At 35.1% G+C, this 23,463-nt stretch overlaps 2 protein-coding genes across 5 annotated transcripts; one reads left to right on the top strand and one right to left on the bottom strand.

Annotated features, from left to right (window-relative positions):
* Positions 1 to 292: 292 nt before the first annotated feature.
* On the bottom strand, positions 293 to 14,342 carry parp14rs1 (poly(ADP-ribose) polymerase family member 14-related sequence 1). Of its 2 annotated transcripts, none has more exons than XR_012385031.1 (17): positions 14,047 to 14,342; positions 13,718 to 13,821; positions 13,593 to 13,626; positions 11,528 to 11,755; positions 11,167 to 11,394; positions 8,825 to 11,085; positions 7,990 to 8,223; positions 7,691 to 7,912; positions 7,495 to 7,573; positions 7,153 to 7,299; positions 6,963 to 7,025; positions 6,657 to 6,833; positions 5,395 to 5,604; positions 2,388 to 3,053; positions 1,994 to 2,288; positions 974 to 1,270; positions 293 to 890 (listed from the first exon to the last, which is right to left on the bottom strand). XR_012385031.1 is itself a non-coding variant. In NM_001114447.2 (17 exons), the coding sequence occupies exons 1-17, from the start codon at positions 14,228 to 14,230 to the stop codon at positions 610 to 612; spliced, it is 5,433 nt and encodes a 1,810-aa protein (NP_001107919.2). In that variant the 5' UTR covers positions 14,231 to 14,232; the 3' UTR covers positions 322 to 609. The 2 variants fall into 2 exon arrangements, 1 of the variants encoding a protein (NP_001107919.2); NM_001114447.2 differs by having other exon boundaries at positions 322 to 890; positions 974 to 1,148; positions 2,149 to 2,288; positions 14,047 to 14,232.
* Positions 14,309 to 22,017, top strand: parp9 (poly(ADP-ribose) polymerase family member 9). Of its 3 annotated transcripts, none has more exons than XM_073912682.1 (10): positions 14,309 to 14,367; positions 14,597 to 14,635; positions 17,371 to 18,294; positions 18,957 to 19,190; positions 19,274 to 19,489; positions 19,574 to 19,655; positions 19,793 to 20,326; positions 20,438 to 20,562; positions 20,692 to 20,848; positions 20,953 to 22,017. In XM_073912682.1, exons 3-10 carry the CDS (start codon positions 17,407 to 17,409, stop codon positions 21,237 to 21,239), a joined length of 2,523 nt encoding a protein of 840 aa, XP_073768783.1. In that variant the 5' UTR covers positions 14,309 to 14,367; positions 14,597 to 14,635; positions 17,371 to 17,406; the 3' UTR covers positions 21,240 to 22,017. The 3 variants fall into 3 exon arrangements, with proteins under 3 accessions (XP_073768783.1, XP_001340167.2, XP_073768782.1); XM_001340131.10 differs by having other exon boundaries at positions 14,309 to 14,372; XM_073912681.1 differs by having other exon boundaries at positions 14,309 to 14,493.
* Positions 22,018 to 23,463: the final 1,446 nt, after the last annotated feature.

Below are 23,463 nucleotides of genomic sequence, written 5' to 3'. Positions count from 1 at the left end.
TGTTGCTCTTGGTTGTGTAAATTGCTTCCTTGTCCTCATTTGTAAGTCGCTTTGGATAAAAGCGTCTGCTAAATGACTAAATCTTGAAAAATATCTAGTCAAATATTATTTAGTCATCATGGCAAAGATAAAATAAAAGTGAGGAAAAAAATAAATAAACTGGTGTAATAATGCAGCGGGGCTAACAATTCTGACTTTATCTGCATGTGTGTGTGTGTGTGTGTATATATATATATTTTTTTTTCTTTTTTCTTTTTGTATATCAGGGCAAGAAATAGCAATGATACAATTATAAGTTTTGAATTTCTTTATTTATCATGCAGTTTGCTTCAATCTGGCTTCTCAGTGTATTATTTATGCAAATTTAATAAAAATACAGTGAAATCATTGGAATTAAAGAGACAAAAATGTGTAAACAGCTGAACGTTTTACAGCAGAAATAACAAAATAAATTTATTATAAGGCACAATAAATTTGTCAGAAGTAAAGCCCTTTCAAATTTTAAGTCAATAAAGAACTCTATTATTATTATAACTTTTTTTTCTTTTTGCAAAATCTTCCTGATTGTATATCTGATGTGATGTCTGAAATGACTTCTCTTCAGTGAGTTTAAGTAAAGGTGATTAAATATTCCGGATAAGCATTATCATCTCGGAATACTACAAAAATAGTGGGAGCAGCAGGGTTATCCACAACCGTGTCGTACAGGTCACAGTTGGCATTTTTTGCTGGTGGCACAATCATCCCCCCTTGTCCTTTAGTGTAGTCTCCTGCTAGGACTCTGCAGAGGTACATGTGCTTATGTCCCTGAGCATTTGGCACTGAGTATGTGTTACTGGCCGAATAGCTGGCATTAAGTGCAAAATAGGTGCCATTTCCATAGGCTGCAGCTGTAAAAAAGCATCAAGGGTTAAAAAAAAAAACATACATTGATTCAGTTTAAATAATTTACAGAATGTAGCCAATGCTTTACCATTTTTTCCTGCATAGCTCCGATTAAAGCCACTTTTTTCAATGTGACTGATAGTCTGCTCACTGGTTCCATGAAAGAGTCTTTTCTCATTGTTTTGATGACCATTCTTTTTTTCCATGACACTTTTGTTATTCAGGTAGTTCTTCCACATCCCAGGATTCTGGACTCGTTCAATCTATAGTAAAAAAAATTCAGAATCACATAATGAATAGAGCTTTAGTATAAAACTGTGTTTTATACTGAATAAAACAGTTTATTGCACCAGCTGTTTATTTCTGATTATAATTAGATATAACCCTAATTAAACACCTTATCCAGCGAACCTAGTCATTCTGGCTTGCATGAAATGTACAGCTAAGTGTATTGGTGAAACCTGACATAAAGAAGGGAATAAGTGGAAGGACAGTGAGTGAGTGAGTGAGGTAAATGTGTTGGAAGTAAACTCTGCAGGGTTGCGCCCCTCCAGTTTGACGTCCTTAATTAACCCACACATCTGAAAAATCTTATCCATAACAAGGAGTTGAAATCCTACAAAGTTCCATGAATTGTGTGCTAAAAATAATTTAGGAGGTGCAATTACTAGCAATGTTCCATATACCATGTGATGAGAAGAAAAATATCAGACTGACAGAATGTTGTGTTATTCTGCTAAAATTCCAACTGCTTCACATTATTAATTACTCCAACTCCAGGATTCCTCTCAAAAATCATGAGGTTATCAGGGTATCCATGTCTGTACTAACAATCATTTATATATATTATTATTTTTTAAATTTTATTATTTTTTTTTCCCCTTTCAATGCCATTTCAGCATATATTGGCTAAACTAAAACTGGGGAAAATTGTGTGTTTTAAACACCTTGTTTTACCTTAAAATTATTCCTATTTACTTTTATACCTGTGTGTGTGTGTGTGTGTGTGTGTGTGTGTGTGTGTGTGTGTGTGCATGTGCTATAAATACTTGGTTTATGAAACAAATGTGTATGACAAACTTAATAGTAGGGACAAAAAAGAAGTTACTCTAACAGTAGTAAAAGACAAGTTTTTAAGATTATTTAAATTATTATTATTTCATGTTCTGAATCAGTCTAAAAAATGAAATACTTAAAAAAAGAGCATTGATCAAAATAAGATAACGCTTTCAGAAACCTCAGTGGAGTTAATCTGGCACACACCTTCAAGACGTTGTTTCTACAAGTTGCCTTGAAGCGCCCCAACACATCTTGGTATTCTGTGCTAGTTGGTTGCAAATTGAACTTTTTGTTTAATTCATTAGACCCCATTGCATCCCAATGCTGTGGAATACTTTCAGTTGCTAAAAGTAAAAACAATACACCATTACACACATGGTTAAATATATTATTATTTGTAGTGCAATAAAACCATATCTGATTGACAAATGTAATAATCTTACCTTTCAGTTTGTCAATGCGTCTGATGTTCATCTGGTTTCCACCAGCATTGTTCACTGCAGGACCTTCAGGCAGTTTGACCTGGTAAGTTTGGCCTTGGAAGGTGATACTGGTGTCTGCAGCTTGTCTGGAAAGGGCCTTTTCCAATTCTAAATTTGTACGTTCATCAAAACTCTTATATTGCCCACCCTGTTCAAACTGCCAATCCACAAGTTCACTCATCAAATTCATTTCCTTTTTTAGGATCTCGTTTTCTTTGGCTGACTTAAGCATTTCATTGATTTCGTGAGTGGCCTTTAGCACATCTCGACTAAGACCTTGTACTATGAGTGTGGCCTTTCCTGGAGACTCATCTGTAGCTTTATTGGCTTTGTATTCTAGCCGTATAGTCACATCTATGGTGCTTTGCAGGTCCAGGATTCGCTGTTGATCTTTATCTGATAAGGAAAGTATGGCTGTGTCTGTGATAGACTGGAACACTTGTTCTTTAGTGATCATGTCCTCTAAGAAAATCTTAGCTTGATCCACTTCTGCTTTTGATGGTCCACAGATTGAAAAAAAGACTGGATCAACTTCCACACCATCAATGACAAAGTCTTTGCCACCATGTTGTTTTATTTCTTTCTCCCAAGATCCAGTGAGGTATGATTTAGCAGTGGCTGCAAATGCTGCAAGTTACACAAAATTAAACTCTTTAGACAACTGTAATTTGATAACTTTGCTGTTCATGTTGAGCAAAAAACATGCATCTAACAAACCCAATTGCCAAAGAGGTGAAATTTTGTAAAATGCAATGAAATCTACAATTTTTTTATGGTTAATTCTCCAACTTTTATTTAATTAACAAAGACAACATTTCTAGTGTTTTAGTGTTTGCACAGACAAAATTTTATGTATTTTGTAAATGTAAACAATTTATAATTTTGATGGCTGCAACACACTACAAAAAGGCTAGACAAAGGCAAAATATTGGCAACAGGCTCAGTGGTTAGCACTGTTGCCTCACAGCAAAAAGGTTGCTGGTTCGAGTCCCGGCTGGGTCAGTTGGTGTTTCCTAGTGGAGTTTGCATGTTCTCCCAGTGTTGGCGTGGGCTTCCTCCGGGTGCACCAGTTTCCCCCACTGTCCAAAGACATGCAGTATAGATGATTTAGATTAACTAAATTGACCATAGTGTATGTGTGTGAATGAGTGTGGATGGTTGTTTCCCAGTACTGGATTGCAGCTGGAAGGGCACCCACTGTGAACATATGCGAGATAAGTTGGCGTTTCATTCCTCTGTGGCGATCCCTAATGCATAAAGGGGCTAAGCTAAAATAAAATGAATGAATAAATAAATTAATTAATAAAAAGCAAAAAAAGTGAAAAAGTTATAGAATTTATTCGTTTTCTTTTCGGCTTAGTCCCTTTATCGACCCGGGTTGCCACAGCGGAATAAACGGCCAACCTATCCAGCACGTTTTTTTACAGAGTGGATGCTCTTCCAGCCGCAACCCATCTCTGGGAAACATCCACACACACTCATACACTACAGACAATTTAGCTTACCCAATTCACCTGTACCACATGTCTTTGGACTGTGGGGGAAACTAGAGCACCTGGAGTAAACCCACGCAAACGCAGGGAGAACATGCAAACTCTACACAGAAATTCCAACTGACCCAGCCAAGGCTCGAACCAGTGGCCTTCTTGCTGTGAGGTAACAGCACATCCTACTGCACCACTGCGCTGCCCAGGTTATAGAGCATCTTTAAATGAGCATCTTTGTCTTTTTTCTTAAAGCTAGACCATTGCTTGTCATTTTGTACCACAAGTTAGGATGGCCAAAGTTGTCAACAAAATAAAAATGCATTTCTCAATGCAAAATTTCAACCTATTTAGGTCTTACATCAAATAACATCTATAAAATTGTACAATCATCGAGGGAATCCAGAGAAATCCCAACCTGCGTAGAGCAAGGCAAGAAACTTCAGGTGACATTGGATGAAAAACTGTCATGTCCTGTTAGGTAAAGCCACATGAGCACAGGACAATTTTAGAAAACCACCGTCACTAAACTTTTTAAGCTGCTGCATCAAGAAATGCCAGTAGAATATTTGTTCTTCATGGAGAAAGCTATACATCAGTTTTGTGTAGTTATGCTGCTGTTTTTCCAGACCACAGCTTATCTTTGAATGTCAAAAGACAATGAAAATGTGTGCTGGGCTTAGAGGAGTCCACATTTCAACTTGTCTCTGGGAAAAACAAACTCAGAGTCCAAAAAGACCAACCAGACTTTGTTTACAGACAGAAGCAAACATCTTTCTTGGTTCTTGGATGCAGCAGACCAAATCAAAATGGGACACTGGCATATGTGTGCAAAGGTACCATTGACATAGATGCATATGGAGAATACATAGACATTTACTGCCATCACAATGCCATCTTTCAGTGAAGGCCTCTGGCTATAAGATCAAGAACACATTCTAACTGTACTACAGCAGCATGGTTTAGGAAACAGTGAATGTGCTTGAATGGCCTTATTTTCTTCCAGCTCTGTATGCTATTGAAAATGTAAGACCACTGATTGCTTAGCATTCAAATTTTTGTATTATGTCAGATTGTGCAAAATCTTTGAATAACATTTAGTACTCTGAGTTTCCAGATGATTAAATGGCATGTTTGCATTGCAGATGCCCTCCTGCATCGAGGAGAACTGCATCTTCTGTTGTGATTTTCTATCCTTTAACAAGCTGGTCACAGTGACACTTTGCTAAACATGCATATGTCCCAACTATTTTGAAGTGTGTGGCAGCCATTGAAATCAATATTAGTTTACATTTACAAAATACTATTTATTTGCTCCATGAAAACATGATGAATCTTTAAATAAAGGTTAATGAGAGTCAGCAATTCAGATATTTTGTTGCATTTATGTCCCAACTTTTTCAGTATTGGGGTTCTAATAATGAAGCAGACTTTATTCTGTTCTATGACTTTAAGTTGATGTGAAGTGATGAGACGTTGATTACCTTTGATTTTTGACCATGTGCTCTCTTTCTCTTGTTTGGCAGGTCCAGTTTCTCGATTCTGCATACTTTTGAGGAACTCAGGGAGCATGTGTGCCTGAAACACAACTAACCTGATCAACTTGAGACTGGACTGGGGAGTCTTTCTTAGCATCTCCAGCATACCATCCAGCATGGAGTCTGCTACTTGACCTGGAGACAAACCTGCTTGTCCTAAAAAAAATACATTTTGTCACTATACTCCATGTTCATTATAAAAGTAAAAGTTTAAACTGACAGCATAAGAATAACTATAAAGAGCCTTTAAAAATAATGCTAATCCAAAGTATAGAAATAGTAAAAATAGTATTACTAAACAATGAAGATCAAAATAAGACTACAAAAAAAAAAAAAAAAAATCCACGTTTTACTTTTTGCAATGACATAATTTTGATAAATCAAAACTGGTAGGAACTATAGTAGTGGCTGTGCAATGCTAGAAAAGCAATGATTATAGCATAAAGAACTAAAAGTTCTGAAAGTTACAGTAATCAAAAGAATTGACTAGCTCTTGTTTTGAACAATTTAAGGACATCTGTGGTATCCGTAGTCTCTTAAGCTGTTCTGCTGTGATGTTGATCAGCTTCCCTTCAGTCTCTCACAGTTCACTGACTGTTTTGGGTTTCTTAGCCATAACGTCACCAAATATTTTGAGAACATCAACTAGGTATTACTTTACAATAAGTTTTTATTAGTTAATGTTAGTTAAAGTGTTACTAACATGTTCAAGTCAACTAAAAATTTTCTACCAAAGTCAAAACAGTTGGAAAACATGCAATAATACAATTCTCTTGGGAGACTTAAATGAGTTAGTGACATAGCAAAGTTGCAATGTTTTAATAATCACAGATATGGAATGACCATCTTTTCTTTCTATGGCTGAAAGGGTCATCTCGGGTTTCAATCTTGCAAAGTCAGTGAAAACTGTAAAATTAGGCTGCCAGTTAAATCGACAGATTATTAAAGAAATTACCACCAGGTTTTAATGTACCTCCAAGAGCTTTGAGGATTCTTAAAGTATTTCTTTAATTTTGATCAGTGTTCTTTTTTAATATCTTGAGTTTTTTTTATACGCTTTCAGATTATGATAAAATATTCTTAAAGCCTGCTCTTTTACTGCTTTTGTTTCAGTTATACCAAAATTTAGGAAACGTATAGATTGCTCTTTTTATTTTGATCTCCACTGTACATAAAAAAACACTGTTTGCTGTTGAGCTTGTTCTTACCTGTACCAATAGCTGGAAATGCAATGGAGGTTAACTTTTCCTTAGCACACATTTCCAGAGCCTTTCTAACGTGTTTTTGGATCATAATAGCATTACTCTGTGCTGCAATGTGGATGATTTTTTTACACTGTAAATTTCCTGCTTGAGTCATTATCAGTCCACTGTCAGTCTTGGCTCCTGAAAAACACAATTAGAAGACTCCACCTAAATTTGCTAAAACTCTTAATGCTTCAGTGCCCGTTTGGCAGATTAATAACTATTTCAGTATTATTTAAGTATTATTAATTGTTAAAATGTGATTCTCACCAAGTTGCTGGCACTCTGCTTCAACATTTGGACCAGCCTTATCCAAAATAGCCTTCGAGACACCTTGACAGTTTGAGATAAAACATTATTTTTAACATAACTCTCAGCTCAATCATCCCTAACTTGCGCTTTAGATGTCACGAGTACATGTAATACCAGTATTCCACTGATTCAGCATAAGACACTTTACCTGCTTTCAGTGTGAATTCCTTAGTAGTGGAGTTCACAATAACATCTGTTTGTTCAGTAGTGATATCACCATTCAGGACCTGAAGTGTTACTCCTCCCACTGTAGTCTCATGAATGCCAGATTTTGTTGTGACTTTTGAGAAGGGGCCTGTGAGTTCATTGAGAAATAATAATAATAATAATAATAATCATAAAAAAACAAATTATGGTACAAAAGGCATCAAATAAGGATTTAGCTTAAATAGATATGTAAACATTGTATTTCATGTGAGAAGAAGCTACAGCAAATGTGGCAGTCAGAATAAAATGGTAAGAATCAATATAAGATTAAAGTTATGGGCACCTGTACTTTGGGGTTGTGTGGAGTTACTTGCAGAGGCAGACTGGCCCAAAAACCTTTTGCTGAACTCATCTGTGAACACCTGTTGTGGACACCATAGAGTTGCCAATAATTCATTATTAGTGTAAGTGTTAAACATCTACAGAATTTTGATTCCACATAGATCTACAGAATAAGACAGACATTATACATCTTGTACCTGGATGGTTTGTGTATCTTTGGGGTGAAGAACAAATGCCACTTCCTGTATGTGTTTAGAACTTCTTTTAGTGCTAAACTTGAAGACTGAGTCCAGCATTGTACTGACTACCAGTGACTTTGGAAATCCCAGGTTTCCAGTGCCAATAGCAGAGAATACAATGGAGCTCTGCTGACGCTGCTCTGCCTTACACAAACATGTATCCATCACATTCTCCAGCACCTGCTCAAAGAGAATAAAAACACTTTTAAAGCATCACGTTTTAATGTAATACTCACTTAAAATCACTCAAATATCACCTTTTGCTCATTTCCTTGTCCCTGATTCCAGTGTGGTACAACAGCATGGAACACCAGTTTATTCTTCAGGTTTGCTCCTGCTGTTTCAAAGACTGCACCACTGCTTGCAGGGCCTGTGGCTTGCTGATCGAGCAGATCCTGAAGCTGTGGACCAGCTGCTTTAAAAAGGGCATTTGAAACAGCTCCAACATTAAGTTTTAGATCACTGCTGAGAGTGTTCACAACAACATCCATCTGTACAAAAAAGCAGATTTCAACAGGTTGGCACTGAAATCATGTTTTTACATAAGAATTTAGTTCATCCTAAAATGACAATTTTATAATCCTTAATTTTTTTATCATATTTTTCCAAGTCCATAAATATTTTGTTCATTATTGAAACACACTGAAAGAAATATTGAAATCTGGGACATTTCTGACATTTCAAATTGAACTAAACCCTGACCCTTTAAAACTACTTATTTGGTTGTCACTTGTTAAATATTTAAGCTTCTGTGACCAAATTTAAATGCTGCAATTATTGTCTGCTGATTAATGTTTAGATGTGATTAAACGCTTAAATTAAATCTTTTCCTCATTTAAAAAGATCTGTCACTTTTAAAGACTTTTAGATATTTATTTTGTATTAATAGACCGTCAATGGACAGTCACGAATCTCAAAGATTTAATTAAAAATTTCTTTATTTGTGCTCCAAAGATTAAATTTTTTTATGAGTTTTCAACATGAGGGTGCAGAAATGAATAGAATTGTCAGTTTAGAGTGCACTGACATTTTCATACTTTAAATACACAAATGTAAGACATTAAATGCATAATCTGTAAACACTGAACTCACTGTTGTATCCTCAATATTTCCTTTCATTAGGGTGATGGTTAAACCTTCTTTTGTCTGAAAACTTTCTGTTTGTGATGCTCCTTGAAAGAATGTGGTTAACTGATGTTGGCTTGGAGAAGCACTTGCTTTGTTTTGCTGTTGGCTGCTTGAACTGCTTCCAGTTGTGCTCTGGTCACTGACACCATAAACTTTTTTCACTGCAGCTTCTAAGGCTTGAACTGTCTTATCATTATTGTCAACTAAGTGAATCTTCGTCAATGCAATGTCTCCTTCGACAAAATCACAGAACTCCTTTATGGCTTTTACAATGGTGAATGCACAAAGGTCCATTGGGAAACCAAACACACCAGAACTGATGGCCGGAATTGCTATGGACTGGAAGCTTTCTTGATCTGCCACATTCAGACTCCTCTTGACAGCTTTTTTCAAGAGCTTTTCAGATTCTTGAGGTTTGGAAGAATTATAATGTGGCCCTATTGCTAAAATGACATGTTTGCAATGCAGACGCCCTCCTGCATCGAGGAGAACTGCATCTCCTGTTGTGAATTTCCGTCCTTTAACAAGCTTGTCACAGTCTTTCTGAAGTTTAGGACCAGCAGCATCAGAGAGTGCCTTTGCTAATCCTCCATCCAGTAGGAGGGTTTCTTTACACGCACCAACCACTGCATCCACTTGAAATGAACACATGTCAGCTTTGTGTACAGTAATCTCCATTCCCTCACGTGTTTTAAATTGATAGACAGATTTGACTTTTCGTGGTTCAACTGTGTCATGTGGGTGGTCAGACTCGTTTATTAACTGGACCAAACAATTCATATTTGTCTTGGCATATGAAACACACATAGGCTCTTTCTCTTTGAAAAAATTCTTTGCTCCTGGTTTAACTATTTTCATAGTGCAGTGATGGGCAGATGTGCACAAGTTGTCAAACAAAGGCACACAGTCACAGACATGAAGCTTTGGGCCACTGATCACGATGCTGTCATTTTTGAAATCCACACTCACTTTACCTTTCACCTCTTCAAACCAGTCTTGCTTTCTGTGATCTTTTATGAATGTGATAACAGTCTTATGAGCATTCAGAGTTTTCTCCATGTGAGAGTTTTCCTGAACAAAATCATATAACTGTTGTTCAACGTCATTAATGGAGTCTACAAAGCCAGAAACCACAACTTTGTTAGCACATGTCTGTACAGCAACAGTTCTGAAATTGTTTTTTATGTTAGAGACAAGGTCTTGCCAGTCTGATCTTCTGAAAACACTAGGATCATCTACATTGAAGCTCAGATGACCCAGGTCTGTCTGCAGCTGCTTCTCTCCAACACTCAAGTCCTTGTCTGTTTTCCCAACGAGCAAAACTCTCTGTCCATCAGCTTCTAAAGCAACATTGACTCCTTTGTTAAAAAACAAATCTTTGGTCATCTCCTCGAGATCCTTCTTCAGCAGAAAATCTAAAACAGACTGATTGAGTTCAGTTGGTTTACGAATCAAATGAAGAACGGCCTCCAGTATCTTGTTTTTTGTTTCCAGGACCTCATCTTTTAGACCATAAAGAGTTAACTTTTGGCTGTGCACAAGATATGTTATGTCCATTTCAGGAAATTTGTCATTAGTTTCTTGCTTCAGTCCATCACAGAGAACAAGATTGTAAATAGATGGAGTCATGCTGATTTCATCTGACTCGCTGCCCTTCTCTCTTTGGATTTTTTGGGTGATTCTCTGGACAGTTTCTTTCAGAGTTCTCTCAATGTCGTTCACCTGTTCTTTCAGTCCGGCTACAGCTATTGTCCCTTCATCCGCATAGGGAACTAGTGTGACTGCCTCTTCTGCCACTGTTTCGTAAATTTCAGGCTGTACATCTGTCCATGCATCTTTCTGAATGTGGAGCTCAACGGATTTGAACTTAGACATTGACATGGTGAACCCAGAGAGGGCATTTTCTCTCCATGTCTGAATAAGTTTTCTTGTCTGCTCACCTTGGTGAAGTAGAGATGGCAAAGGACTGATCTTTACTTCTGACGACTGAAAATCCATCACACAAAAATGACAGGACATTGCTTGCTTGACTAAATCTAGAGATATTTGGTTTTCCTTTAAGTGGTGCCATACATTTCTGTCCATCTTCTCCGTAAATGCCTCTGGTAGTTTTAGGGTGGGTCTGTCTTTGCCATATAGAGCTGTTTGTAGCTTTTCATTGTATGGCAGTACTTTAAACGGATGTTTCTTAATCTGATGTGAAAGTTTGATGACTTTTTGCACATCTGTAAGCACATATTGCATAGTTTATACATATACAGCAATTCAAATGAAACAAATAAATCAAATGTAGCACTTTTATTTACCTTCAGGATTTGCAAAAGTAATTATTGCTGACTCGTCCGTATCAACTGTTACCCCATCGTCCTCTATTTCTCCAAATTTCTCAAAGTAGAGCATGAGGTAGTCAGAGTTTGTGTTCGGAGGTAGGCCTTCAGCTTTCACTTTACAAGTCTTCTCAAGCAATCCCACTTTCATGTTTTTCTTCTTAATCATTGCATTGCTTTGACAGGATATGATAAAAGTCTCTGTATCTATAAAATTAAATATACAAAAAAAATAAAGTAACAGAAAAAAGGCAAGGTGATCAACACAAAAAGTGTTGGTAAAGTTTTCCAAAGTAGTATTTTGTATATGGAGAACTGGAGAACATTACACATGACTTACCCTTTCTATTGGAAAATGTCACCACAGCACAGTTGCTTTCTGGTATTATTTCAATGCTGAAGTCATTGGATTCAGTTGAAGATCCTCTCAGCACATTTTCAACCAGAATTGTCAGAAACTCTTGATTACTGTTTTGAATGTTTTCAATTACAGCTGATCTTATAGTTGTGTCTTCTTCATTTTCCTCAGATGACTCAGTCGTCTTCTCTTCTTCCCTCAGTGGTTCACCTGAATATAAAATATCATACATTTGAAAAGTCTGACACCATGACAACTGTACATAGGACCGTCATGACGTAAAACACTCAATATTATCAGTAATATTGTCAGCATTCAGCATGGCGTTACAGCAGAAAAATCATAGCAGTAAGCTCTCAAATCATTTTATTTATATTTCAAGATAAAATTTAATTAAAAAAATAATATTATTAAAGGGATTTTATTAAATTACTAACAAGTATTTGGTCTCCCTCAAGTGTTTCTAAACCTTTATGAGTTTCTTTATTAAGTCAAACACAAAAGATATTTTGAAGTCTTCTGAAAACCTCAAGCACTGCCCTCGATAGTATTAGTATTTTACTATGAAAGTCAATGGTTACATGTTTTCAGCTTTCTTCACAATGTCTTCTTTTGTGTTATACAGAATAAAGAAATGAGATTAGAAAAAAAGTAAATATTAGAAAGGAGTAAAGTATGAGTGAATAATGACAGAATTTCGATTTTTGGGTGAACTATCTCTTTACGCTAGGTATCCTGTTTGTGCTGGATGTGATGAAATTACCACAATAAAGTTCTATAAAATCTTGGTAACTGCATAGCAGTATGAGACCACACTGCCATAAAAGTGCTTAAGGAATTATACATTTCTGTGGGTACTTCAGTGGACCTAAAAAACTGGGGGTGGGGGCGTCTTTGAAATTTAAAAAGGTTTGTAGGTGAAAGAAAAAAGATTAGCTAATTGATTCAAAATGTAAACTAGAGTTGAACATTATACTAAATTATGGATAGTGGGAAAAGGGTTGACAATATTAATCCATCTTAATGGGGTAGTATGGTTGAGAGAAGACTATAGGGATTAAGGGCCATTTTCTGTTTTGTGCATTTTTCCTCTTAGCAGCAACTACCAGAACATGTTCAGCCAAATGTTTTTGGCTATTAAATAATTTTATTTTTTTTATTTATTTACTTTAACATAATCAAATGTCAAATATTAAATTTATAGCATTTTACTTAAATGCTGACTTCTGTATACACATAATTCAGCTAAGAGGTCTTTTATTGATGATTTTAATGTGATATGAATTCACAGCAGGTCAGAGTTCATCACACTTAGCATGCACTTTAATGCAGGGAAATACTAAACAGCTTCATATGATTTTGTGCTTCTGCATGCATATGCATAAATGTAAAAATAAGAAAAATGTTGTGGAAAAGACACAAATTTGTTTTTAATTTAACAATGGAGTGACAGATAAAACTTTTTCTGTTGACAGTCAAAATTTGTCATTAGAATTTGTATCTTGATAATAAATATATTTATATTTTTTTCGTATAGAATGCATTTATATTTGCTATACTTCTTACTTATTTCATACAAGAGAAAATTCATTGTTAGACTCTAAAACCAATCTTAAAATTAAGCAGCTTGTGAAGAAAAAATGTTTTGAGAACACAGTGATTTTTTAGCAGGAGTGGAATAGAAAACCTCTAGCCCATGCATTTATTTAATTTGTCACTGTCTTTAATAAAATGTCATTCAGTTATTCAGTAGGCAGCTATGCAATGCCGATTTTGTTAAAATGTAAAACGCAAACCGTATAAGATAGTGTTGCCATCTACCTTTCTCTTATTAAATTAAATTGAAAATTTAATTTATCAAAACGACAAAACTGGTATCTTGATCAAAAGGTTTTCTTGTTTAATTTGAAGTACAACATGCACCAGTTTTTCACCAAGGTCTAAATAATAAAACCGATATATCCTGTAAAGAAGAAAAAGTGTCCTGTTGGTAATGACCAGCAGAGGGCAGCAGAACCACTTTTTTTCAAAGTTGGAGAGAACTTACCCGCCGTGATTGTGCTGACTGAAGACGTTGCTTCCTAAAAAACACAGTTTACTATTTAGTCCAAGTCAGTGTATTAGCAGTATAACTTTGCGTTACTCAGTTGGGATATATATTAGTGTTTTTACCTGGGGATCTGAGGCCTCTGATGACGGAAGACTCACAGTGATTTTCACAGTTTTCTGACCAATCTTGAGTTCATGCGTTTGTTTATTAACAACTCGCCGTCTCACTAATGTAAACATGAGAACACACATGAGTGGACAAATCCAATTTTTATTTATACATTCTTTAGGCAATGAAAATGTGTTTAGTTTCGTTTCCTGACTCCTCCCACTGTAACTTGCAACACGTTTCGGTCTTAAACTATAAAAAAATGAAACGTCTAACTCATTATTTTACGCATTCTAGATGATATGGTATTTACTAAGATATTCATACAGGTAGGCAACTTTACCTTGCTCTGTTTTGAACCGAACAGTCGCTGTTTGCCCATCAGAAACGCTGTATTCAACCACACAATCGCCCCCGTCGGATTTCTTACTCTGGAAATAGATTATAAACTTGTTTTTTAGTTTAGGAGTACGGGGGTCCCACTGGCCCTCCACGCAGAGAGCGTACGGGAACTCAGCATTATCCATGTCTGCCTGTCCTGTGACTGCAGTGTTTGTCGAATTCACTTTAAGGGCACAAAACTTTCACTTTTGTTTCTCTTGGTCATGCAGCTAACAACAGGCGGGGTTTTCCGCACACAAAGCTTCAAGCAGAAACCCACTTGGTAACGTAAGTTTCCTTTCATCATCAATTTGACAAATTAATATTAATTAGAAGAAAGACAAGAGAAAGAAAGAAAAATAACAAAGTACTGCAATAAATGTTGTAGTAGTCAAGTTAACATTTGAAGGTAACGTTAGAGTCGACTTCTGTTTGCATTTAATGTGTTTAAGTAGCACGACTCTTTCGCTTTCGATCTCTATTTAACTAACATTTTACTTCATTTTTGACAGTCATCGAGGCGTCTTTCTTAAAGAAGTGTCAAAGCACAGGTAAGAGCTGTTTGAAAATTTAAAAACAAAGTAGGACTGTCTTCTCCTTAGCTAGCAGAGAACTTATCCAATTTACTGCCGTGTCGTACTACAGTGTATACTACCTTACAGCATGCATACCCTTTGTAAAACACGACATAAAGCTTTCCTAACAGAAAACTGTACAATATTTTGATCAGTGTGTTATTTATTATTTTTGTGATTTGCGGTATGTGAAATTGCTATGTTGTTTAGACGGGAATGTGTAAAGGGACAGTTCACTCGAAAAGAAAATCTCGCACCAAAACTCTGACATTTCAGTAAATGGCTACGTGTACATATGGTGACTTAAAAAAAGTCACTATTTAATTTAGTTTAAATTAGTTTAACTTAAAGTTTTTTCATACAAATCGAATAAAGAAATATAACACTGAATTTGTCTGCTGAAAAAAACAGCCTAAGCTTATTGTAGCTGGTTGATGATCCTGGTTTTAGAAGGGTTTGCCCACTTCCAGTCTGGTTTTAGGTGGTAGGGCTGGAAAGCTGGATTGGCCAGTTAATACCAGCCTGGAAGAGACCTAAAACTGTCTAAAATAAGCCTGCTTTACCAGCTAAAAGCAGCCAACCAGCATATGGGCTGGTTTAAAATGTCTTTTTAGCAAAGTTATTTATTTGATTGTTTAAATCTTGTGATAGAAAGATATCGATATAAAGATAAATTAGGTTATTTTGGTATAGTTTGTAAGTCATGCTGAATATTGGATCATCTGATTTCAACAGAAGGCAGTGAATTTCAGCAAAGGTTACACAACCTGTTCCATTTGGAAGAACCTGATCTTCCCGGTATTGTGCTGTGCAAACTTACAAGACTTAACAGTCTTTACAACATGTTAGTTGATAAAAATACATTTGTACACAGTACACGATCTGATGTTAACTGATGCAACCTTTGAATGTATGTATGTATGTATGTATGTATGTATGTATGTATGTATGTATGTATGTATGTATGTATGTATGTATGTATGTATGTATGTATTTATAAATGTAGAAATAAGAACATTAAGAATAATGAATGCTGCACTCTTTATCATTATTGAATGTTAGTTTATATTAACAAATTAAATTTTAGGATTCCAACAAAACAAAGACAAGAACCTTGAAAACCATGAAATACAATGAGCTATCAAGAACACATTCAAAAAGGCATAAAAGCCACAGTTAGATTATTAAAATGAATTTCAACAAAATGCTTTGTTTTTAAAAACTCCTGAAATTCTTGTGATATTTTTGAACTGTCAATTTTATAAACTATAGATCATCTCGTAATATTTTATAATTCGTGTGTGATACAATGTTACTATTTAGTATGAATTAATTTGTGTTATTAATCAATTAGTGTTATTTCCCTGGAAACTTTAAACCACAGGAAACCAAATTCACAGGGCCATCAGAAAATATAGGTTTGCAGGAGGCACAGTCTGATATTTTGGGAGATAAATAAATAAATAAATAATTACTCATTACAGCAGACTTAAAATACAAATTAACAACAACAATAAATTGAATGAAAACAATAAAGAGTATAAATATAATGACTCTCTTTCTAAAACATCACATTTTAAAATGTGTTAAGATGCCTTAATGTTTCAATAATGTATCAAATGCACTAAAAGTTAAAATTGTTTAAAGTACCCTAATCAAAACCATTATAATTTTGATTCAGATCACTGTTGTTAGATTTGTATTATTCTCTATTTGTATAATATATAATTTATCTTTAAACCCTATTTTAAAATAACCAATGCTTCATTTGTACAGATTTCTAACAAAGTTTGATAGTATTTTAGCAATTTACAGTTGAACAAATTATTAAGGTAAATCAAAACATTAATAAAAACAAAACACTAAACAATCATTTAACACATTTCAACTAATAACAGTGAATGCCAGTTAGTTCCCATTTGGTGCAAAATCATGCAACAAGCATCCTCACTCAGTTTGTTGAAGAAATTATCCTTTAAATGTTCAGTTTGATTAGTTGTGATGTGTAATGTGTGAAACAAACAAACAAAACAAGCCAACCAATTATCTGATATGAATTTATTGAATTTTAAGTGGATCCTTTCCATAGTCTGTCCAGCACTGCTAAACAAAAGCTTTCACATCTGAATTGTATGAAATCACAAAAAACTGACCCACGCATAGACATACAGCACAGTAAATTCACTTATATTAAAACAATGAGCATACATTCAGTTTTCTCTCGTTTTCTTGTGATCATCTCTTAATCTTGACATAACTCATTTACTCACGATCACAACTTTTATTTTCTCATGATCTCATTCTCAATTTAAAATTCTTTTTCAGTTATCAAATATATTTCACTGAGGTGGTGCTTTTTCAGATTACCAATATGTACTTTGTAGGCATTAAGATGCACCCTTTTGAAGGGTGAACCTTTTAAAAAAAATAAAGTATTTGATCCTGTTAGCATGCAATAAAAATGGACTCTCAGACATAACGGTAAAAAAGCTGTCACTGAGGCACTATCTTTTCAAAAGGTCCACATTTGTATAGTTATATAATAATACATAAGTGTGTACCTTTTGGATACAAATGTGTACCTATTGGTACTTTCCCAATGACAGCTTCTGTGCCATTATAGAGCATGTGCAAATTCCAAAAGATAAATTTGACTAATTATTAATCTGTGGTCATTTTTTTAAAAAGTTCTTAACATTATTTTCTCCCAGGCCAAATACATCTGTGACCTGAGGAAGCTACAAACCATGAGTGACAAAGAACAGGGTCTGCTACCTCTGGCTGCAGAGCAGGCTGCCATTCTGGCAAAGTGTAGAAATGCCTTTTGCCATGCAGTTATTGAAAAATTTAATTGCATGGCTATTCTCCACAATATAAAAGAGTCTGAAGCCTTAAGTAACACAAGTGGTGTTTTTTGTGCTGAGAAAAGATATTTCACAAGGCTGTCCAGTGGAGTGGAGATATCAGTCTGGAAAGATGATCTTACACAGCATAAGGTCGAAGCTGTGGTCAATGCAGCCAATGAGAAACTACAGCATGGAGGAGGTCTTGCACAAGCCCTGAGTATGGCTGGAGGACCACAGATCCAGCGATGGAGTGATGATATTATAAAACGATATGGATACGTGAAAACTGGTGAGGCTGTTCTTACTCCTGCTGGAAATCTCCCATTTAAATATATCATACATGCTGTGGGTCCCAAAGTGCCTCAAAATCCAACCCAGAAAGAGATTGGAGATGCTACACCGTTGTTATATAATGCTATTACTAGTATCCTACAAACCGTTCTTCGTGAAAACATAACTTCTGTTGCAATTCCTGCTCTGAGTTCTGGACTTTTCAATTTTCCAAGAGATCGCTGTGCAGACATTATTGTGAAGGCTATAAAGACATTCCATGATCATGGAGGGTTCCAGGGCAGGAATTTAGAAATCCATCTCGTCAATAACGATGAACCCTCAGTTCAAGAAATGGAGAGAGCCACTAGGGCAATTTTTGATCCACCAAGCACCTCTAGATTGTACAGTGGGGCTGTGAAAGACAGCAGCCAGAGCATGACCTCCTCTACAAGCCAAAGCTTGCAGTTTGAGAACATAATCCTGTACCTTAAAAGAGGGGCTATTGAAGATGAAATGGTAAGATTGAACAATTTCAAGCACCCATAGAAAAACTATTCAATAAAGACCTTTAGCTTTTCTTTAGATTTACACCACCAGTCAAAAGTTAGGGTCAGTAGGATTTTTAAATGTTTTAAAATACGCTTGCCCTGCTCAAAAAGGCTGCATTTATTTGATCAAAAATACAGTACAAATAGTAAAATTGTGAAATGTTATTGCACTATAAAATAACAGTTCAGAAGTAGTTTATAATTTAATTCAATCATTTATTCCTGTAATTTTTTACTGCAGTCTTCAGAGTCACATGATCCTTCAGAAATCACTCTATTATTAATTATTATTATTAACATTATTAGAAAGCAGTTATTTAAAATTGTAATAAATATTTAACAATGTATTTTTTATAACATTTAATAAATGCCACTTTGATGAACAGAAACATTCTTTAAAAAAACATGAAAAAAAATGACCCCAAACTTTTGACCGGTAGTGTATGTGATCTTAATAATTTTGTTAAATGTATGTTTCTAACAAGTTTTTCAAAAATATTGTTAAACATAAAACATGAAACACATGAAAAGTGTTTAATTATACCACTGAGTGAAGAAAAAACATTTTACATTGATATTCCTTTAACACTTTTAATATTTGTTTTCCTTTCAATTTGCTTCTATCACCAGGTTGACGTACTTGTAAATACCATTGCACCAGATTGTAAATTGCACCAGGGGGTGATTTCAAGAGCAATTTTGAAGAAAGCTGGCGACGAGATTCAAAATGAGATTTACAAAAAGAAAAGCAATACCTCATTTTACAGTTCAAAAGTTCTTTACAAGACAAAAGGATATAATCTGTATTGCAAATCTGTTTTCCATACTGTTTGTGCACATAGATCTGATTCTAAATCCAAAGAGGTAGATTTGATTTTTATTAGTAATTTAGTAATATCCCACTGTATTAATTCTCATGATGTGTCCTCATTTGTTGTGGTCTGTAGATTCTTTTCAATGTGGTGTTGGAATCTCTGAAGAAAGCTGCTGAGGATTATGAGTCTATCTCTTTCCCAGCTATTGGCACTGGTAATCTGGACTTCAAAAAATGGGAGGTTGCCAAAATCATGATGGATGCTGTGGCAGAATTTGCCAAACAGAATAAAAGGAAGAAACTGGATGTATACTTTGTTGTTTTTCCAAAAGACAATGACATGATGAAGGTGATTTGCTTATTATACTGGCTTTTTGGTGCCCAACATTCATTTTCTATTTTATTCAATATTTGGTTTCACTGTAATGTTTAGGCTTTTGAAAATGAGATGAAAAAGAGGAAAGGACAGGCAACGTCACCAGAAGTACAACACAGGCAAAATTACAATGTGGCAAGTGAGTAAATATATGACGTATAGCAGTCTATATTTATTTTTACTGATTTGAAAGTGTCATAATTTTGTCCAGATGGTAATAAATATATTCATGAAAACATTAAAGTTACATTAATCTCAATCTTTTTTCTTCTGCAGCCAAAGAAACCACAACAAATGAAATGCCATCTGTTATGTTTCAAAGTGCTACAAAGTGCAATGAATCTTTGAGAGAAGCAAAAGGGTGGGCTTGTAATATGCTACAGCTTTCTGGAAAGAGCACAATTAATAACAACCATGTGATATATCTTGGCCAAAAAGAACATGAGTTCCTGCTCACTCTCCAAGCAGTTTTTGATGTTCGCATTGAAGAGTTCTTCAGGAGTGGGAATGGTGGCATAACCATCACTGGAAGTCCCTCAGGTGTCAGCTGTGCAGCGATTGAGGTGGAGTCCATGCTTTGTAAGGCTCAGAACGATTTTGCTCGAGCTGAAGAACGTGACATTCTCTATTCCGTGGTTCGCTGGAGCTGTAAAGAAGAGCCTTGGATACAAACACCTGAAATAAGTGGGATTTTGGAGAAAGCTTTTTTGGCTGGGGAAGAAAACCATGTGTTCAAAAACCACAAAGTCAGCTTGAAGTATGAGCTTATTGTTGACAATACTGGAAAAACAAGCAGTGTGAAAAGGAAATGTAGGTTATGATCCTTAAGATGTAAATGTACTATTTTTACTGAAGTTATTATTTAATTTATTTTTGTGTTGATGTTTATTTTATGTCTCAAAACATTCTTTTTTAAAACAGGCCTGTTGGATCCTTTCCAGTCTCTTAACAATTCATTTTATGCAAGAAATCCTGTGACCAAAAATTATTTTTTGGAAATAGAAGGAAGGAAAGCCTCCACTGCCTTCAGGCTCTCTATCATAAAGGTGACTAATTTACCATTCCAAACACTACATATTATATTGTACTATAACACAGATGGCAACGAGGAAGTTTAGTACATTGTTGCTGTACTAAAATAATCTATAGGCATGTGGTTGGACTGGTTGTTACAGGTGGAGAAGCTAGAGAACATCGTGCTGAAACAGCTATTTGACAAGAATAGGCAGAGAATAAAATGCCAACCAAAGCGCCTCTACCAGTGTGTGTCTGCTCAATATGTTGATCTCATCTGCAGAGTTGGCTTTCAGAAGGAGTTTGCCCCTCCTGCAGGTAAGAAATATGAAGACACTCAGAACAATCGTTGGGGTTTTGTGTTTGTTTTTGAGAGCATTTCTTGTAAAAGTCGTATTCTAGAACCTATCCTTTATTTCTAGAACAAAGGCATGGCAATGGAATTTACTTCAGCACTTCAGTGGAGGGAGCCCTGAAGCTGTGGAGGAATCTGGAGCATGAACAGTATGTCTACATTATTCAGGCACAGGTCCTCACCGGGAACTCTGCGATTGGTTCTCCAGATTTCATTTTGCCCCCATCCTTAAAGGGAGACCCCTTGGAGCGTTATGATAGCTTGTCTGACATGGGAGAAACATACGTCATCTTCAGCGTTCAACAAGCTCTTCCAGAATACCTGGTCATATGTGCCAAATCAAGCTCTGTTTAGATGCTCACCTTTTTGATTTGAAATAACATTTTTTCATATTTAGAAATTAAAAATAAAAGATTTTTGCAATCATTAGTCACATATCACTTGGTGAGTTATAATATACATTTAATCTCATTTACTCTACAGGTCAAAGGTTGGGGCTCAGTATAATTTCTTTTTAAAATTATTATTATTAGCAAATAAATTACAGTTTTAAAATTATATTCCATGATCAAACATGACAGTAAAGACAATTCATTTTACAGATTACAGTTTTCAGCATTGATGATAATGAGATGTTTTTGAGACACAAAATATACATATTAGTATGACTTATGAAGGATCATGTAAAGTTAGTTTTGACATTACAAGAATAAATTACATTTAAGATATATCAAAATGCAAAACATTAACAATTGACAAATTTTCAATTTACAATTTAAGATTGCATTATTTTATACAAAAAATAATTAAAAAATAACTCTTTCAAATGCATCGATTTCAGACTTCAAATTTTTTAATAGTAGTGTACAATTTTTATTATTATTAAGTAATTTGTAAATATTGGTGTAAAATGAAAATAATCATTGATCATAACAGAATAAGGGTAAATAGTTTAGCTTATAGGTTTATGATTTAAAAGTATGCTTAAATTCATTTATCAGTTAATAGAATACAAACAGTCTGGGACCGTTTATTTTATGAGAAATCAAGATCTTCATATTCAATGTGATTTGCACAGCTGAATAATATGGAATGCTTTGACATAAATAAAAAAATGCCAAATTCCAACCAAATTTTCTCTCATTATTGCTTTCATCTGAACAAGATTGTAATATAGATGTAGAATAAATTTTTTATTACAGAAATACAATAAGGCTATAATAAGACAAGATTTGTATTGAAAGAAGTATAAAACAATGAAAGGGTACAATTATTTTAACTGAAAATATATTGACATTTCAATATTGATATCACCGGTGTAATATTTATATAAATATATTTTAAGAATATTTTAATACAAATCAAATTTTCAGCAAAGTAAAAATGTACAAATTGTTAAAAACTGTAATAATTTTCACATGTTAAGCCAGTTATACAGTATGATTTTGGGTCAGATTTTGATCCAAATTCTGTATCGTGTGAATTTTATTATTTTTTTAATCGGGCTGAATTACAGCTTTGCCATGCATTGTCTGTGCACTAAACAAGGTAAACTAATTCTGACATTTTCTGGCAATTCAGACATTTTGGTCTGCCCTTGTGAGGGAATTGCACAGTAAAATAAGAACTTTAAATCGATTGAACAAAACTCAATGTTTGTGCATCCCACAGCACCCAAAGACATTAAAATTGTTATCCGAAGTTGCCCCCCCATAACAGCCATTTTGAGTGGTATCCCAAACCATAGTGGATGTTGTGAAGTGCACTCCATCAATCCCACAATGCACAGCAATAATGAGTCTACAACCCATGTACGCTTAACAGCTAGAACATCCACAAAATGCACTGAGAGAGCTTCATCGCTGAAAGCCGTCCACAACTGACCACAAGGTGACATCTAAAGCGCAGTCCTATTGTTGTAAGCTTAGAAATTACATTTTATTTAAAACAACATTTGTATCTGTGACAGAAATTAAAGTTTCATTACTAATAGACAGCTTGTTAAGTGTAAAATTAAATAACTATCACAGGGGGTGACCCAGGAAATTCAAAACACAAAGAACCCGGCATCCCTTCTGGTGTACTACGTGCCCAAATTCACTCTTTTCATTCACTCCTTCAAATGGACTACATTAGTGGACTAATGGAAGGAATTGTGCATGAAGATATAGGAGGTGATTTCAGATACAGCATATGACGGCACCTGCACAAAACAGAAACAGGCACACACACTTCCAGGTTCAGGGGGGTTAGATGGTGCAATATTTACAGATATTGAGCAGGATAAAAAAACGTAAATTACTAGTTTGCCAACCACCATCTAACAAAAAAGTAGAAGAAGTGGGTACGAGAATCCCCACCGCCATTTTAAAATGCATTCTGCCTCTTCAAGTGATTGAGAGAAGCTTTCATATGTACACTTTAGCATGCAATGTAACTGTGATGTCACAATAAGGTAGATCCCAGGCAATCAAGGGTTTAAAAGGCATTCCATTTAAACCCATTCTGATGTTCGCCAGTAGTGGACACTTGTGTAACAAAATCAATGATGTACATCTAAGGGAACGAGACGGAGAGA

The sequence above is a fragment of the Danio rerio genome, chromosome 9, assembly GCF_049306965.1.
Source record: "Danio rerio strain Tuebingen ecotype United States chromosome 9, GRCz12tu, whole genome shotgun sequence".
In the NCBI taxonomy this organism is placed as follows: domain Eukaryota; kingdom Metazoa; phylum Chordata; class Actinopteri; order Cypriniformes; family Danionidae; genus Danio; species Danio rerio.
This window is presented reverse-complemented; position numbering and strand designations above follow the sequence as displayed.